Here is a 17,351-nt window from a genome sequence, read left to right as displayed (position 1 = left end):
TACATTACCTTACATTAGTTATTTATATTTTAATGTTCAAAGCCACATTGTTTTAGGCATATCTCTAAAATAGAATTAGTTTGATTGAGTTTTATATTCAATTTGAAATTGAATTAAGTTGAACTCATTCACGTTTATTTTTATAATTTATGTAACGGCTCTTACTTCTGCCATTATATATCATGCTTTCCAGTTTTATTTGTTATTTTTTAATGACTTTTCAAAGTATTCTTTTATTTTTTTGTTCTTGCCTGTGTGGACTAAGAATTCTTTAACTTTTTTTTTCCCCATCAAGGGGTTTTAAAGTTATATCTGCTGTTCACAATTGTGAAATGAACGCACAAGGATGCATGTAGGAAGTAATCTTCAAGATTATGGAGCATTTAATGGTAAAGAGAAAAGGGTGCTAGAAAGTGAGAACAGAGGCGTAAGAAAGTAGAGAGCGAAGGCTGGATTTGGTGTAAATATGAGGGGTGTGGAGTTTGGACAGTGATGGCTGTTTTGCCAGTTGGTTGAGATAATAACGTATCAAGAGAGGAAGATCAGGGGTGCCTGGGTGGCGCAGTCGGTTAAGCGTCGACTTCAGCCAGGTCACGATCTCGCGGTCCGTGAGTTCGAGCCCCGCGTCAGGCTCTGGGCTGATGGCTCAGAGCCTGGAGCCTGTTTCCGATTCTGTGTCTCCCTCTCTCTCTGCCCCCCCCATTCATTCTCTGTCCCTCTCTGTCCCAAAAATAAATAAATGTTGAAAAAAAAATTAAAAAAAAAAAAGAGAGGAAGATCAGTTTTGTTATTGATCTTAAATAATCCCCCTTTTGCATTTCTGAGGTGACTTTTGGTGAGATTTTAATGTTTACTTTTGGTTGTTAAAGCGATATTTCTTTGCATGAAACAATGCTGATTACTGGATGCACAAGGCAATTTAGCTTTACTGGTTCACATATGGTTCTTTACCAATTAAGTTATAAAATGTGTTCATCACTTTTCATGTATTTCTTGCTATTATATAGCCAACTCTTTTATTCGTGGATCCTTCTTCAGCTTGGAAAGTTTGCTGTTGTATATGTCCCTACTACTTCTGGTAAAAAATGCCAGCTTTCAATATTGTGTGTCTCTTCCAAGTTGGTCCTCCTATTTGAGAAGTCCAGACACACAGCTTTGTAGAGTCAAATCAATCTACGTTCAAATTCCAGCCCTGTCACTTGTTAGTGGTATGATCCAGGCACATTAAATAACATATCCCTATATCAGAGTTTCCTCACATATAAACTGGGAATAAAAACTTCTGTGTTATGGAAGTGTTGTAAAGATAAAACATGAATTACTTATATAGAATATTTTGCTCTGGTACATAGTGAATGTTCAACAAATTAATCATTATCTTTATATTACTTGGTCTCTGAATTCTAAGTTATTGATTCATAATTATTTCCCTTTTCATATTCTGAGTTTTTGTTATTGATTCTGCTTTCTGATCCTTCTAAGGTGATCTTAAAATTTTTCTATTTCAGTCTTTGATATGATTTGCATTTATTTCTCCTCTCATCCAGCTCACCTTGTCTTCTGCCTACCTCTCAGTATTCTCAGTTTTCATCACTGTTGTTTACCACTTATCTTCCATCTTTGGCTTAATGGACTCCAAGTTCTTTTAGGTCTTATTAGTAGCATAAAAATTATACAGGTTTCCTGAATTAAGTCTGCCCCAGACATAATAGTCTGTAGTTGGAGTTCTGTGCTCTCTTCTTCCTCTTGAGTCACAGATGTTCTTCTCGTTGGCTAAATGCACCCTGACCTCCATGTCCATGGCTCACTTGCCCCAACCCTAAATGTACCTTCAGATTGAGTGTTTGCTCAGGAAAATCCAATCATTTTCAAGTCACCCAAGTAGGCACTTAGTTTTTGTCAATAAAAACCTTCGCTGGGATTTTGCCAGGTCAATTGAGGTAAAATTGCTCTAGACTCACAGCAATAAGCAAATCTCAACATGCTTCTTCCCAGTATTTGGTAAAGAAGAAGGGCTGATGCTGTGGGCATTTTGTACCCAGCTGGGGATTTGGTTTGCCCTGGGCTATCCTTCAAGTAGTCAATTTGTCTTGGCCTTGTATCCTTCCAGGTATTTCTAAATCTTTGGTCATTTCATTGGTATTCTTATAAGGCTGTGATTCTCAACCATGGGTGCCACTGAGCTGCCTGGGGAGCTTTAAAAACTACTGATGCCCAGACTCCACCTGCAAAGAGTCTGATTTTTTGTTTGCTTAGAACACAGGCTGGACATTGATATCTTTAAAGTGTCTATAGGACATTCTGTTGTACAGCCAGTACTGGGGAACACTGTTAAGGGGAGGACTGAGATCAAGTCTCAATTTTACCCAGACATGCTTATGGCAACTTCTATCTCCCAACTGAAACTTGAAAATATAGGACCCAAAAAAGGCAAATGTCTAGATAAAGATGATAAAGTATTAAAATTCAGTAGGTAAAATTAGCAAAGGAAAATCACAGGACAATAAAACTTAAGTGCCGAGCATTGGGAAGAAGCGGGAAATGACAGTCACGCTGACAAAATGCAGAAAGCAAGAGAGAGAGGGAAAAAATGAATATTAACTAGGAGAACTGGAAGAATAGAATAGTGGGACAGAATATTTACCATTCATGAATTTGGCTACCAGAGGATTAAATGAGATAAATCCCAGTAGTGGTGGAGAGTCCAAGGGTTAACAGCCCCACTCAGGAGCAAATGGGCCCCTTTGGGCCACCAGGTCTGGATTCTGTGCCCTCTGAAGGCCAGGGTTCAGAGCAGGGAGTTCTTGAAAGTTCATATCCTCAGATGGAGCCTCAGGGTAGAAAGCCCTGCAGTTATCACTCCAGTGTATCTTTAGACTTGTTGCAAAGGGCTCCAATTAACTCTGGTAGCTTTTGCTGATTTTCCCTCCAGCCCTGTTAACATGCGAAGTTGCTTCCCAGAGAGACAGCCCTGGCATTTCCCTTCAAACCCAGGGCTGTTCAGAAAGTGACTTCACAATTCGATTTGAAATTATGTCAAGAATGAGTGGATTCAAGAATTTGCACATATACAATATTTTTTTTCTTTTTTTCCTTATGATATTAAACATATAAACTTGATTATCAGCATAATTAGTCTAGCATCTGGCATTAGTGTTAGGGCTATAATTGGTACACCGAAACTATTTTCTCAATTTTGTTGCTGCGTTGCATTGAGCTAAAGCCTAAGAGTTATATATTCTTTCTTTAGAATAATAAATACTAAAAATTAATAATATTTATTATACACTGTATTTTAGTGGAAGAACCAATAATAATCATCTTTCAGATTACCCAAATAAATCTAAATTTGTGTAGAAAAATAAATGAAAGACATTTTAATTTATGATGCAACTAATAATATACCTTTTGCCACTAAAATTGGTTCAGTCCTCAGATGCAGTAGACTCTAGTCTTCTACCTAAAGAAATTGGGTAGCATAATGAAGATCTGTCTCTCATTTTTCTTTCTCTTCTGTAGCTGGTAGTAATAATGAGTGATTTTCAGCTCTGTTGGTCATAAAGTGATTCCTGGATTGCTTATAAAATGCACATTGTTGAGTCCTTCCCCAACGCCCACAAGAGTCTGTATATGGGGTTAGATTTTATCAATCTGCATTTGACTGAGTGTTCCAGTTGGTTCCCTTGAAGAAGATCTATAGACCACATATTGTAGAACATGGAGACAGGGGAGTGGCCAGGAGAGAAGGGGTCATTTTCACCTGCTGGGCTTGAATTCATCCCAGCTTTGTTTTCACCTGCTCCTTGTCTCAACTACATTAGTTTTGTAGGCAGAATATTGCTAAGGGCAAGTGGAGAAATAGAGGCAGTGTAAGTAGGGCCTCTTGCTCTTAAGGGAAGTGCTTTTGAATGTTGCCCAAGGAGAAGAAGTGAACATTACTTGAGATGTTGGTAAAATGAAGATTTTGATTCAGTAGATATGAAGATGGATGTGAGATTCTGCATTTCAAACAAGTCCAAACCTACCATCCCTAACCCCATATGCCCAGTAGAAGTCAAGGAGCTCACTATTTATATAAGAAATAAAAAAAAACAAGTGCTGAATTTCAGGATGCCCATTGGGTTCAGTGATAAAAGATCCCAGTGCAATTCAACAAATGAAATAGAATTTCATCTGCATGTATTTAGATTACAAACATTTAACTATACATAAAAAAAACACACACACACAAAACCAACCAATCAACCAACCAACCAACCAACCAACCAACAATAAAACCTTTTAAAATAACGGCACAGACAAAAGATGCTATCCAATTCTGAAACTGTCAATATCTGCTACCCAGGAAGAATGTGCAATTAATTGTATGGTTTCCCAATCATTGACAAAAAATAAATAAAACTCATTTTGGGGGTATAAAAAGGAATGAAGAATCAAGAGCCCTAGAGAATCTTTGATTAATGAAAAGTTAGAGGCATACACAAAATCAAATGTACTGTACTTTATGGACCATACAAGGAGTTGTCAAGGGGACTTTAAATCATAAGTGATTTTGCCTTATGCCTGACTTTGGAACTTAAGCTCAGCCATTAGTCCATTAATAAGTGAGATGCTACGCTTTATGTGTATGTGCATGTATGTATGCGTATATATATACATATATGTATACATATACATATATTGTATATATCATATATAATATAAGCTATTATTATACTTACCTGAGAAGCCAGCAGAGAGATGACTATAATAAAAACTGTGATTTTTTTTTCTACTCAGCTGGGAACTCTTGACTCAACAGTTGTTAAAACTCCCTAGGGGTGCCCTTTGTGCACCCAGCTTATATTTCATTAAACAATAAGTTCCTCAGGACAAGTATCATACTTTATATTTATTTTAAGTCTTGCTCAGCACCTTTCTTAAGGTAGATGATCAATACACTTTTCTTAAAGTGACGAAGAAATAGACAAATGAACAGATGCAGCCTCCTGCTAACACATTTCTAGTTAATGAAATGTTAATATTATTTTATCCTGCTGAGTTGAGTGTTGAACTACTGATTTTTACTAGTCTCATCAGTGTTATAGTTCTCTAATTTTATGAAATAATGTACAGAACTATCACAACTTAAACATATATTTGGAACTTAATATGCTTATTCCCAACGGAAAAAAAAAATGTTGGTAGGGTAAATAGAACCTAAAAATTAGTTCCCAAACTTGCACCTCATAATGGAACTCAAGTGCTATAATTTGCAATTAAAAATAATGGAAGCCAATACTGCTATATTGCTGATAAGTACACAGAACAGAAAATATTCATTTATTAAAAACAAAAGCATTATCTACTCTGTTCCAGGCTAGTGCTAGATCCTACGTTTACAATCTGCTTTTATTGTTGTTTTTTCTAATATTTTTTATTGTGCATAACACATAATTTGCTTTTATACCATTAAAATATGGTCCAAGAACTTTCTCTAAAGTATAATATTATATTTTAAAAAATCACAAAGTTTTAAGGGGAAACACAGTGGAGATGAGTTTTCATTTTTATTTAATTTTACTGAAAGGATCCAAATAACAGTGACTTAGACAAGATTAAGTTTTTCTTTTTCTGGTAATAGATGTTCAAGTTTAGTCAATGTAGGAGTGGGATGTTCACAGTGCCAGGGACCCATACACTTCATCTTTTTGCTATGCCACACTAGGGACAAGACTACTTGCCTCATGGTCCAAGATGGCTGCCTGAGCTTCAACAATCCAGTCTGGTTTCCATCCAGCAGGAAAGTGGGATGGTTGAAAAACGATATGCACATTCACTGCAAAGACATATTTCAGAAGTTGTTCCTCTATCTCTCTATACTTGTGTGTTTAGTAGGTATAGCCATGTGACTATGAACTTAAGTCTATGAATTTAAAAAGTCTGTGAACTAAGTTCATAGTCACATAGCTATACTTAGCTGCTGAGAAACGTTGTCCTTATTCACAGTAGCCATTTGTCCAGCCATCTTTCTGTTTTACTGTGGAAGAAAAGGAGAATATATAATGAGGGGGCACTTAGTGGTCTGTGCCTCAACAGGCAAACTTCAGAAGTAAATTTTAAAAATTCATTTTGATGGTATTATTAAAAGATGAATTTTGAGGAAGTCTTTGCCATTTTTATAGTACCCCATAAATTAACCTTCCATATTTGTAGTTTATTACAAACTATTTCTTTAAATGTAAATCTTGGTCTGAAATGGTATGAAAAAATTCACAGGACAAAAATATGGCCTATGACATAAATAGTAAAAATAGAAATGATGTAATGTTCCTGCTTAGCTAATGTAGAAGAATTTCATTAGGTAATGCAGTGTTGATGAGTTAATAGCTTTGTCTAACTCTCCTGAATACATAATGTGCCTGAACGAGTTGTACATTGTGAAATCTGCAGATAGCCCTTTTTACAAGTTATTCATTTTCTTTCATGCAGTAAGAATCTGCAGTGCAGGATGTGGATTTCTTTTTGTTACGTGTTGTACCATGGTTAAAAATGAGGGTGGCATATAAATTTTGCTGTATAGTGATAGTTAAGTAGGAATGTCTATAATACTATAGTAGTTGATACAAATACTTCAAGGTTACCAATAAGATCTGATAAAGAAAAGGAACAGTCACTCCCAATTTTTCTGTTTTCTAACTTGTGACCATTTTATATTTGTATTGCATTTGGAACTAATAAAATATATGTGCGTGCGTGCACACACACACACACACACACACCCATGCCCAATGTTTTACTCAAAAGCACACATGTATGCACACACACTGATTCAGAGTCTGAATCAAATTAGTTCTTTTCATAAGGGAATATTATAGGCCTACACACTTGCTCATTTTGGAGGATAAATATGCTACTTTCTGTTTGAACACAGTAGAATTTAGCAATAAATTTGAACCTTTTAACAAATTTTAAGGTGTAATTGTAAATAATTTGCTATAAAAAGTGTGCTACTTTTAGTGACATCATTTCAATCCGTCTTCTTTCTTCTTGCAGAACTGGGGTTTGGGTTGAATAGCAAGAACGATAATCTTGGAGTCAGAAGACATAGGTTCCAAACTCTGCTCTGCTGTGGGGTTTGAGCAACACCTTCCAGACTCTGCCTTACAGCAGCCCCATCTGTATAATGGGGTAATAGGATAGGAGGTTCTTAGCAAGGACCTGGGACACTGATCAATAAGGGGTGACTTTCATTTCTTTTTCTTTTCCTCCTGTCTTCTTGCCTGCCTCCCTACTTACTCACATCCAATAGTTTCTTTGAGGGTTCTTTTAATGATTCCACTATCACCCCTTGAGGTTAGATGAAGAGTTAATGACTGGATGGCTTCAAACCTATTGCAGAATTACAATGGAAATGACGGAGACAAAGGCATTAATTAAAAATTAGGTTAGATGTAAGCCTTCTGAGAGAATCTTAACTGGATAATACTTTGAGGTCAATTAAAATCCCTGTTTAAACCATTCTCAAAGACTGGAATTAGACCCTATATTTTATAAAGAAAAATAAAAGAATAAATTTTTTTTCCTATTTGTAAACATCAAAATATGTTTAGTTTTCTTTATCCCAGGTATATGATTTTCTGTAATTTCTACTACAAGTTTTAAACAAAATCAGAAAAACCGTTTAAAGGAAATTAAACATTAAGAATTAGTTTTAGAGTGTTTAGAGGATTACCTTAGGTTTGAGGTAAAGGTGTTTACTATTCCACTTTTTGGTTGAAATGAAAACTGAATTTCATTTTATAAATATCAGAGATCCTAATTTTCATTTAAAATAGTTCCAAAAACCGCAACAACAACAAATTGCCACCTTCTATGCTATTAAGAACCAGAGGAGAAGCATCCTGGGTGTGTTTCCAGATCTCTGTTAGACCATTAAATTTTCATCCATATTTAACAAATGTCATTATTCAGTTTCATGGGGTCACTGTGTCAAAATGTCTGTGTTAGACCTTTAATTTATTTTCAGAGGTTCCTTTAAGTGGGCAGAAAGCATGGCATGTTGGATGGATTTACTCTCTTTAATCCATCCACCAGGGTGGTTTGCAGCTCAAAACTTATTCTGGGATGTATACTCAAAAATTAGAATTTATCAGCACGGCAGCCTAAGCCTACACCAGAAAAGTCTCCCTCTCTTCTGCTTCCCTTCTTCTGGCTGGTTCTCTTTTAAAAGGTGGGTTCTTCCATTATGTCTCCAGGTAGCGGTAGCAGCCGTGCCTGTGTGGTATCCCTCACCAGATGGCCCTCTTAATAAATGCCTTTCTCTTGCCCACCCTCACTTCCTTGATCCAAATGTGAAATGCCAGCAAATAAATAAGAGCATTGTACTCTGATGAGTTCTCTTGAGATGAAGAGAAGCCCTGGGGAGAAGAAGCTAGAAACAGCTCTTCTGTTTGCTGGACTGCTCCTAATTACTGGCTAGTAGGTAAAAGACACTGTTTAGATAATATAGAATTTAAAGGGAGAGCCAGGGAGGGAGGGAAGGAGGGAGAGAGAGAGGGAAAGAAGGAGGGTGCATATATTATGTCAAATGCGTTTGCTAACGTGAACATACTCTTGGGTTGTTAGAGTTCATTTGAAATATTGTGCGTGATCTTTGTGAGGGACCACAGACTTCGGTCTCAGGGTAGGCGATTGCTGTGTGCAGATTTCACTGCCAGGCTAAAAGTGCAACACAAATGAGTGGGTAATGAGAGCAGAACAGCCAGTTCTTTAATTGAATTAAAAGCTGGGTGACATCAATGCAGACACCTGTCCAATTACAGACAGGCCAAGGTGTTTACCATTGCTGTACAAGCGATTCGAAGATGACAGAAATCTTTCCGCCCACAGATTAACATAATGAAGGAGAACAGATTACCGTGGATGGCGGCCAAACACCTAGGTTGGCAGCTGGGGGTGGGGTGGGAGAGGGAGGAGGAGTCCGCTCAAGTATGTAAATAGAAACAGCCTTTTTTCTTTCTTCTCAGAAATGTGTTGGGCTTTACAAAGGATGCCATTTTGCTTTGTGTCTCAGGTTCGGTTTCCGGGCAGAGCATTTATACTTGTCTGCATCTAGTCAGAGGAGTTAATCATAAAATTCCAACGTCACAGCTGGCTCCTCTGTTGTCTTCCTGCTTCTCGGCACACAGAGTTCTATTAGAGACTCAAAAGCTCGCACAGCTGGTGTCAGCTCCACAATGATTTTCTCTCAGGTAGCCAGGCTGCCTCCAATTACTGATATTTCTCTTTGGCTCCTTTGAAACTTGAGGCTAGAGCAAAGGAAAGACAGTGTTGGAAATAATCATCATCAGTCAAAAGAAACAATGTCTGTTACTTTGCTGACTCCCTGGAAAGGGTAGAATGGGAATGGGGTCTCTTAGAGTGAGGGAGACAGCTGAGTGGTGCTAAGCAGATGGAAAGTCTTCGTTTTTCCATCGAGCATCGAGTGCCCGCTTTGGTAAACCATCCTAAGAGCTTCCGGAAAATAGGACAAGTAAAGACGTAAAAGGACATATCCTTTGCATTCAAAGAGTGTCCTAAATCACTTTGAGGGACTTTTAAATTTCAGCATCCTCCAGGATAAGGCTCTTACCCTCTGCTGGGTGGAAACCCTCAGAACACAGACTTTGGAGCCATAGACACCAGGACTCTTAAACTTCCTACTGTGATGTGCTTTCCTTCTGGAAATGAAGTCCCTGTCCCTAGTCTTTCAGCCTGGGCTTTCTGCATGCACCGAGGCCCACAGGACTGCAATTCAAAGGGAATATACTTGCTTTACTTCAAACTCCCTTGGTGTGTCATGTCAAGATTTCTCAATGTTAAGCATTAATGCAAAATGCATTATCGCTTAGCAGTGAGAGGTCTGGTCCTGCTGGTGCCAATGATTTTAATCTGGATACCAACACTCCTGTGTTTCATGGGATACTAACACTTTTAAGACATCAATAATGCTTACTTTATGCTTATTGAATGTTTTTTCAGCTCATCCTCTTCCATTATCAAAAGGGACTGGCAGGTTTCCTGACATGGTTGGGACCATTTTCTGATTTCACAGAGTTTTGTGGCTGAAAGGAAATTTGAGAGGTCATTTGGCTAGCCTAGAGGGTTGGGACAGTCTTAAATTCAAAGGAAAAAAAGACTTCTCTGTGATGTCTCAAAGAAAGAGAGCCCATCTTAAAATTGCTCACTGTCGGGATATTCTTCTTTATTTTAAACATCCCAGGTGTCATAAAGGGAGATTACCCCCACTTTCTCTCATTGGGTTTTCTATGGACGCAGAATATGCCACATTTTTTCTATCTAGGATTCATTTATAAATAAGTCACATTGTATATTTTTTAGTATTCTTTTTAATATAATACTGAAACATAGTTTCAGTGATTATCCTTTTTTCTCTTTGTCATTAATTAAATGATAGACAAAGGTCTATCACATTGGACCAGGAAATCCAGATCTATAGATGCTCTTGTCCACTTATCATATATACAAGCACTCTTCTTTATGAATTATTCTGTATTACTGTTATCATTAGGAGCCTACAAGATCTAATATTTTCTTGGATTAGAAACTATAGAGATCAGATGTATTCTTTACTACCTTTCCCAGTGGCATAGACAAGAAATGATGAATACTTTTTGACGATGATATACTATCATGGTAGTACTATCCTTTTTTTTCTGGAGAGTGTATAATAAGTAAGACTCTGACACTTAAAGTAAGGCCATTAGGCCAATCACTCAATGATCTTTATGCATATATCCAAGAAAGGCTATCTTACATAGTATTGGAGAGAATATAATTACCCTCTTTGGTAACAGCAGAATTTCTTACACCATCAATTTTAATCCATCTTCATAAACTCTCTATACTAAGAAACAAGATGTAAACCACATGTCCTAGACACTAGGATGACTTTGTTCTGAATTAGGGAAGATGGCTAGGTTGACCAACCCCCTCTCTGACCCCAAGCACTAACTGTAACAAGGAGATAAAAAGTGCTGAATCATTACATTACTCTTCTTATGGAAGTAGATAATACTGATCTGTATTTAGGTGAAAATTATTATGGGGGCACCTGGTGGCTTTGTCAGTTAAGCATCTGACTCCTGATTTCAGTTCAGGTCATGATCTCAGGGTTTGGTTCTCAGTTTGTGAGTTTGAGCCTTGAGTCAAACTCTGTGCTGTCAGTGTGGAGCCTGCTTGGGTTTCTCTGTCTCTCCCTCTCTCTGCCCCTTCCCTGCTTGTGCACATTCTCTCTCTCTCTCTCTCTCTCTCTCTCTCTCTCTCTCTCTCTCTCATAAACAAACAAACAAACAAACAAACAAATATTCTGATGTTTTGACAGACTTTGAGACAAAACATTATGAGCAAGATCCTCATTGGATATAGGAAAGAAATGGTACCTTAGCCTCAGAAAGTACAGCACAGTTTTTGAAAGTGACGATTCACAAACCATCCAAAACTTTCCACCTGGGATTTGAAGTTGGCAAGAACCAAAACATCACCTTTTGCCTTTTTTTCTTCTTTTTTCCTATTTTGCAGCTCTCATTTCTCAGTGTTTGTTATGGTTTCACCTGCCTTGAAATGGGAAATGTGAGCACTTTGATGAATGGCCTGAAAGATGATCTAGTTTCTCTCCAGCATCTTTCTCTAAGAATCTTAGGATATTTCTACGAAATACAATTTGGCCAACTTCTCTATCAGAGCACAAAGCTGAAGAAAGCAAGTTTTATGAGTAGAGCATTTCCTGTTTTTTAAACTCCTTAAGGTTTAAGAATGGGGGTGGCAGGACTTAGCAAAGGAATTTCATAATACACGTATACATTCCAAGTAACTCCTTTAGTGAAAGCAAAAAAGGTTAAACAAAATACTGAAGACCATTTAGTGAATGTGATATCGCTTAGTATCTGGTTTGACATGATCCTTCTTAAAGTCCATGTTAATGCCTTTCTTGCTAAGTTGATGTAAATGTCATAATTCCAACACTGTACTTCAGCCATGATTTGGAAAGAAATAATGTCTCAGGATAAGGCATTGTGTAAGGCCAGTCTTCAAAATTGTAAAATAACGGAATTGCTTTTATAATGCTTCTCAGTGATGACATTACCTGGTTGTATCATGCATCCCCATACTAAAGATTTCAGAGCACCAGCTTGATACAACCACTGGATCTCTTTGGACACAGCATTCCTTTGCCCCAGCTAAATCATTACCATCCATAAGAGGGAATGCTTTTCACATAGGTCACATAGCTTAAGTGATGAACAAGGGAAGCTAGTCTCATATCCCAACATGTTTTTCTTATTTGCTGTAGGAATAAAAGTCTCATTCTCTGGGGGATGATTAATTTCTTGTTAGAATGGCATTATACTAATTCAGACACACAAGTTGTCTTATTTAGACTCTCACAATAGACTCAAACTTGGCAATAAGAAGACGTGACAAATGCCAATTTTTTTGAAAAGATAAAACGGCCAGAACATATCTTACCTTAGTTTTGAGTCCGGAGTTTTGGGATAATGCTGAAACATTGAGAAATGGGAAAGTGAAGCTTAGGGAAGAGTGTAGACTGTCAGGTTCAGATCGGAGCGTGAGGAGAATGAAATGCTAGTGGGACGTCCAGGTGGGATATATGACCTGGAGATAGAGGTGCAGAAGCAGAGCTGGGGGAGAGAGGTGAAGTCTGCAGATATAAATGAGAGATAGGACTTGATGAGCTAACAAAGGTAAGTGCTCAGGAGAAGAGAGAAGCCTGAAGGCCCGACTTTGTAAACCAAAAGCCATTTATAAGGCTGCAAAAGGAAGATGAGCCAATCAGGTCAAGGGAAGAAAGGAGCTCTCAGAGGCTGAGGAGAACAACTCAGGAAAACTCAATGGCACAAAGGAAGCTGACGGAGTCAAAGTCCAGTGAGTGAGAAAGATAAGGATTTTATCTGATATTTAGAGATCACCAGTCATCTTGGAAGATAAAAATCAGTATTTAGTAGGAGGAAACTGGGTTGCACAGTGCACACAGGAAACTGCTAGAGCTCTCTCCTTACATATATTCCTAAACTCATTTAATCTTGTTAGTAACACTTTGAGGTAAGTTCTATTATCTCCATTTCACAGATGGGAACTGAGGCCTCTCCTTCAAGATAGGTATAGTTATTACCTGTTTACAGGTAAGGAAACTAAGGCACAGAGATCTGAACAACTTGCCCAAGCCCATACAAGAAATCAATAGCAGAACGGGCATTTGGGCCCTGGCAATCTGGCCTAAGTGTCTGTTCTCTTGACCACTCTACCACCATGTGATGAGGACGTGTAGATGGTGATGTATACTTTCTTTAAGACATTTAGTGGAAGGAAACATGACTTCTTCAAAGAAAGTGAACTTGGAATACAGGTCATGGTCTGGGAAATTCAAGAGGAAGTCACAGTCATTGCAGCAGAAGGGGACGAGAGCAGAAGTTTACCGTATGAGGCGGAGTCAAGATAGAGGGAGCTGAATTTGGCATGAGGTAGTCGCACGTGTATGCGTATCGGTTCACTGGCTTGCAGTCTTCTTCCTCCATGAGTTAAGATGATGGCACCAAGGGCAGCAGAGAGGGCTCGGTGGCCCAGGATGATGGCTGGGGAGCTGCTGGAATGAAGACTGGAAGGCATCACTAAAGTGTGAGGTGCCAAAGCAGACAATGGCTATGGGCTTTGTTTCGTTCTGCTCTTTGCTCTTTTGGTTTTTAAAAATTTTCTAGGGAGAGGAAATAAGAAAACGTATACATTAAATTTTGTTTGAATGATGCAAGCTGTTGCCACTATTGGCACATTTAAACAATATACATTCTGTAGCAGGCTATTGATGGTTTACACAATAAAGGGATACCATGCTGGGACCATCTTTACATAAGAATGATGAAAATCTATGTCGTTAGGATTAAAGACGACTCTGAAAAGTGTCCACCATGAGAAACAATGGTGAGCAAATACACAAATTGTATTTTTGATACTTCTTTAATTCCCAGGATTAAGTACATAAAGAACTTCTGTCTTGGTTATGAACATCAGTAAACAAAATGTGCTTTCATTTCTATAGGTACTTTTAATTGCTGAACAAATCTTATCTATTCACCACCAAGCCGGGATAATTCAACACTTCCATGTGTACCACTTCTGTTTAAGACAGGTGTCTTAATTAAATAAACTAATAATTTTGCAAGTAGAAGCACAAAAGCATAATTATCTAATTTGCTAATTGTTCGACTATGTTGATTTGCATCTTTGTTAGTTGCAACATGAACAAATAGTTTGTATCCGTGTATCCTACCGTTAAAGTAATGAAGCCACTCTTGGGAGTAGCATTTCCTAAAGTGTGTTAATAGATGCCGTGTAAAAAGGACTCTAGTTGAATAGGCTGAAAAATGCTGGGTTAGAGAAAATTGAAGAGTTTCATTCTGCAGGAGGTCTAGAATCCTAGAATGGGATAATATGCATCTTAACTATCAAATACACTGTGCTCTGCTTTACGAACTATATATGGAAATCCATTTTTAAAGAGGAACATCTCAGGGCACTAATGTTCTGAGGCGCACATTTGGGAAAATGCTGTTTTGAGTTGTTTTAACAATAAATTAGTGTCACAATTTTTTTTCACTCGTCATTCCATTCTGTAATCAGCACACAGGCAGGAAAATGCATTAAAGAGGCATATGTTTTTGTTTGTATCTGTGTCTCTACATATTTCTCTCTCTCTCTCCTTCTCTCTCTCTCTCTCTCTCTCTCTCTCCCTACCACACACAGTGTTCTTATGGCTGCATACAGTAAACATGCAAACCTCCCTTTTCCCCTTTTTATTATAGGCGTATTGACAGGCCTGCTACCCTTCAAAAACTATGCAGTAACCCTAACTGCTTGCACTTTGGCTGGCTGTACTGAGAGCTCACATGCACTGAACATCTCTACTCCACAAGAAGGTAAAGTAATTTCAAAGGTCTTGACTTCCACATTTCAGTTATGAATAATAAAATAGGAGAAGAGCTAAATGCTGCAAGGCCATTTGCTGGAAAACCCCAACCTAATTTGATGACAAAGTGCATTGCCAGGCCATAATTGCTCCATTTTTTGGGGGGGTGTGAAAATGAATCAAACTCCATACCCTTTAATGACATGCATCTTTAATAGCTGTAATGCAGATTAATGGGCTTTTTAATTGCTGTTACATTGTTCATGCAAGAGCCTTGTCATTAATATGAAGCATCTGAAAGATTAATGAAAGCTTCCTCATTTTACTATGGCTCAGAAGTAAATCTAGAGACAGTCTGACTAAAAAGAATTGATTGTACGGCACAGTATGAAATTGAGAATCAAACGGTTGATTTCCATGGTCTCTTTGAACTGCTAAACACCAGCACAGGCAACAATTATTTCAGTATGATGGAGCCTCCAAATGCCGGTTGAGGCATTATTAATCACTGCTCGGTTCCTTCTGACTGAAGTCTCACTTTTGTTGTACTTGGGACTTACAAACTGTTGGCATAAATTAATGTTTCAGAAAGCGTACGTTAAGAAGGCAGTGAGAAAGAGAAAATATTTTAGCACTCCAAAGTGAAAGCTTTGCTCAAGCATCAGAACGCATCACTTCAAGAGATAACAGCTCTCCAAACATTTGAAGCATTGTTGCTTTATATTTCTCTCTCCTGGATGAGGGGAATTACAAGTTGTTTCTACCATCTAGCTGTCAAGTTGCTGAAGAGATTGAAAAGCTTGATCCTCGGGGGAAGAATCAGCCAACCTCTCTCCCTCAGTATCCATCTGTCCCCCTTCCTGACTCCCTCTTGTCCCCTTCCTTCTTTCAAGTCCTTTAGCAAGTACCCCTCACACAGACGATATGTAACAGAAAGACAATGGCCCCAAATGCTGAAACCAGGAGAGGAGAGACGAGCCCGTGAAAACCTTTGTGTGGCCTCTTATTCTTTGTGCTTTGCACTTGACCCAACCAGAGCTTCCTTACCTGGACTACACCATCAGTGACCTATCATCACTGTTTTCTAAGGGTCCCCTCAGTCTAACCTACAGAGGAAAGCACTGTTTCTCTTAGTGTGTTATTGCTTCTGTTGGGGCACTGGATGATCCTCTCCCCTTACAAATCCTTCCACCAGCATCAATATGGGACAAGAGCCCTGTTGTTGTCCTTATTTTCTCTATACACACCACCTTCTCTGTCCAGGTGTTGCCTGGTACCCTTTAAATGTACTTCACAGCTGTACCCTAGAGGGATTCCTACTGGTGCAGTTCACCATTCCCTCTTCATTACTTAAGGAATTTCCTCTTCTAGCTTTTTCTTCAAGTTACTGCCAATGTACCAAACAATAGATCTATTTAGGGTCAATATTTTAAAACTTTTAGTTCCTATGATTCCAATTTATTAACCCTTACAGAAAATTAACAGAACCTTATTTTAAAAAAATGCAATGTTGTTTTCATAATTAATTGCTGGATTCTGTACTTATGGTTATTTCTATAGGTACAGATAGGTTTATTTTTATGTCTATTATGAACTGCCCTCACCAGCGTTGCCCACCTTAGATCAAAAGCTCCTCAAGGGTAGGGACTCTATCTGTTTAATTTGCTTTAATAGGCACAGCCCCAAGTAGAGATTATGGGTTAATAATACTCCTGATGAAGTAACACAGGCATCAGTCAAGTGAACTAGTGTTATACTCCCCATCCATCACTGATGCAAATTCTCATAAATTCAGGACAGTTTTTTAGTACTGTTTCTAAAGCAATTACTGACAAGCTGCCCACGAATCAAGAATATTTCCATGCGTGGGATTTCAGGTTTATTTCATGATTTATTGGTTTAGGTCTGAAAAGTTTGAATTAGAAAAGTAAACTAAAATTAGACTCTATAAATCTTTTTTTTTCTTTTTCATAGCCCCACAGGAAGTTCAGCCACCAGTAGCCAAATCTCTTCCCAATTCTTTGTTACTCTCCTGGAATCCACCCAAAAAAGCAAATGGTATTATAACTCAGTACTCTTTATATATGGATGGGATGATAATCTATTCAGGCAGTGAAGAGAACTATACAGTCACAGGTAAGACTTCTATAGGTATCAGTAAATAGTTGTAGTCCATATTACTCTATGTATATTTCAGATAACTATAGTCTGTAGTTGTCTGAAAGTGTGGTCTTTAAAACTGGGGTACTTATTTTGTCTCCTGTTATTTGGTTCTCTTGTGTGGTCCCTAATCACACTCACAATGCCCAATTGAGTCAATGTCATTTCAGACAAATTCCAGTGTCACATGGGTTAGCTACTCTAAAATCCTCATGAATGTGAAATAACA

The 17,351-nt window shown here is 38.1% G+C and overlaps 1 protein-coding gene across 1 annotated transcript in view; it reads left to right on the top strand.

Moving 5' to 3' along the window:
- USH2A (usherin) overlaps window positions 1-17,351 on the top strand; it is a 736,138-nt gene that overhangs the window by 322,341 nt on the left and 396,446 nt on the right. Inside the window, exons 31-32 of the mRNA XM_043568966.1 lie at window positions 14,859-14,972; window positions 16,937-17,098. Coding sequence (XP_043424901.1) covers window positions 14,859-14,972; window positions 16,937-17,098 — 276 coding nt within the window. The remainder of the gene's footprint in view (window positions 1-14,858; window positions 14,973-16,936; window positions 17,099-17,351) is intronic.

This window comes from Prionailurus bengalensis, chromosome E4 (genome assembly GCF_016509475.1).
Source record: "Prionailurus bengalensis isolate Pbe53 chromosome E4, Fcat_Pben_1.1_paternal_pri, whole genome shotgun sequence".
Taxonomy (NCBI): domain Eukaryota; kingdom Metazoa; phylum Chordata; class Mammalia; order Carnivora; family Felidae; genus Prionailurus; species Prionailurus bengalensis.
This window is presented reverse-complemented; position numbering and strand designations above follow the sequence as displayed.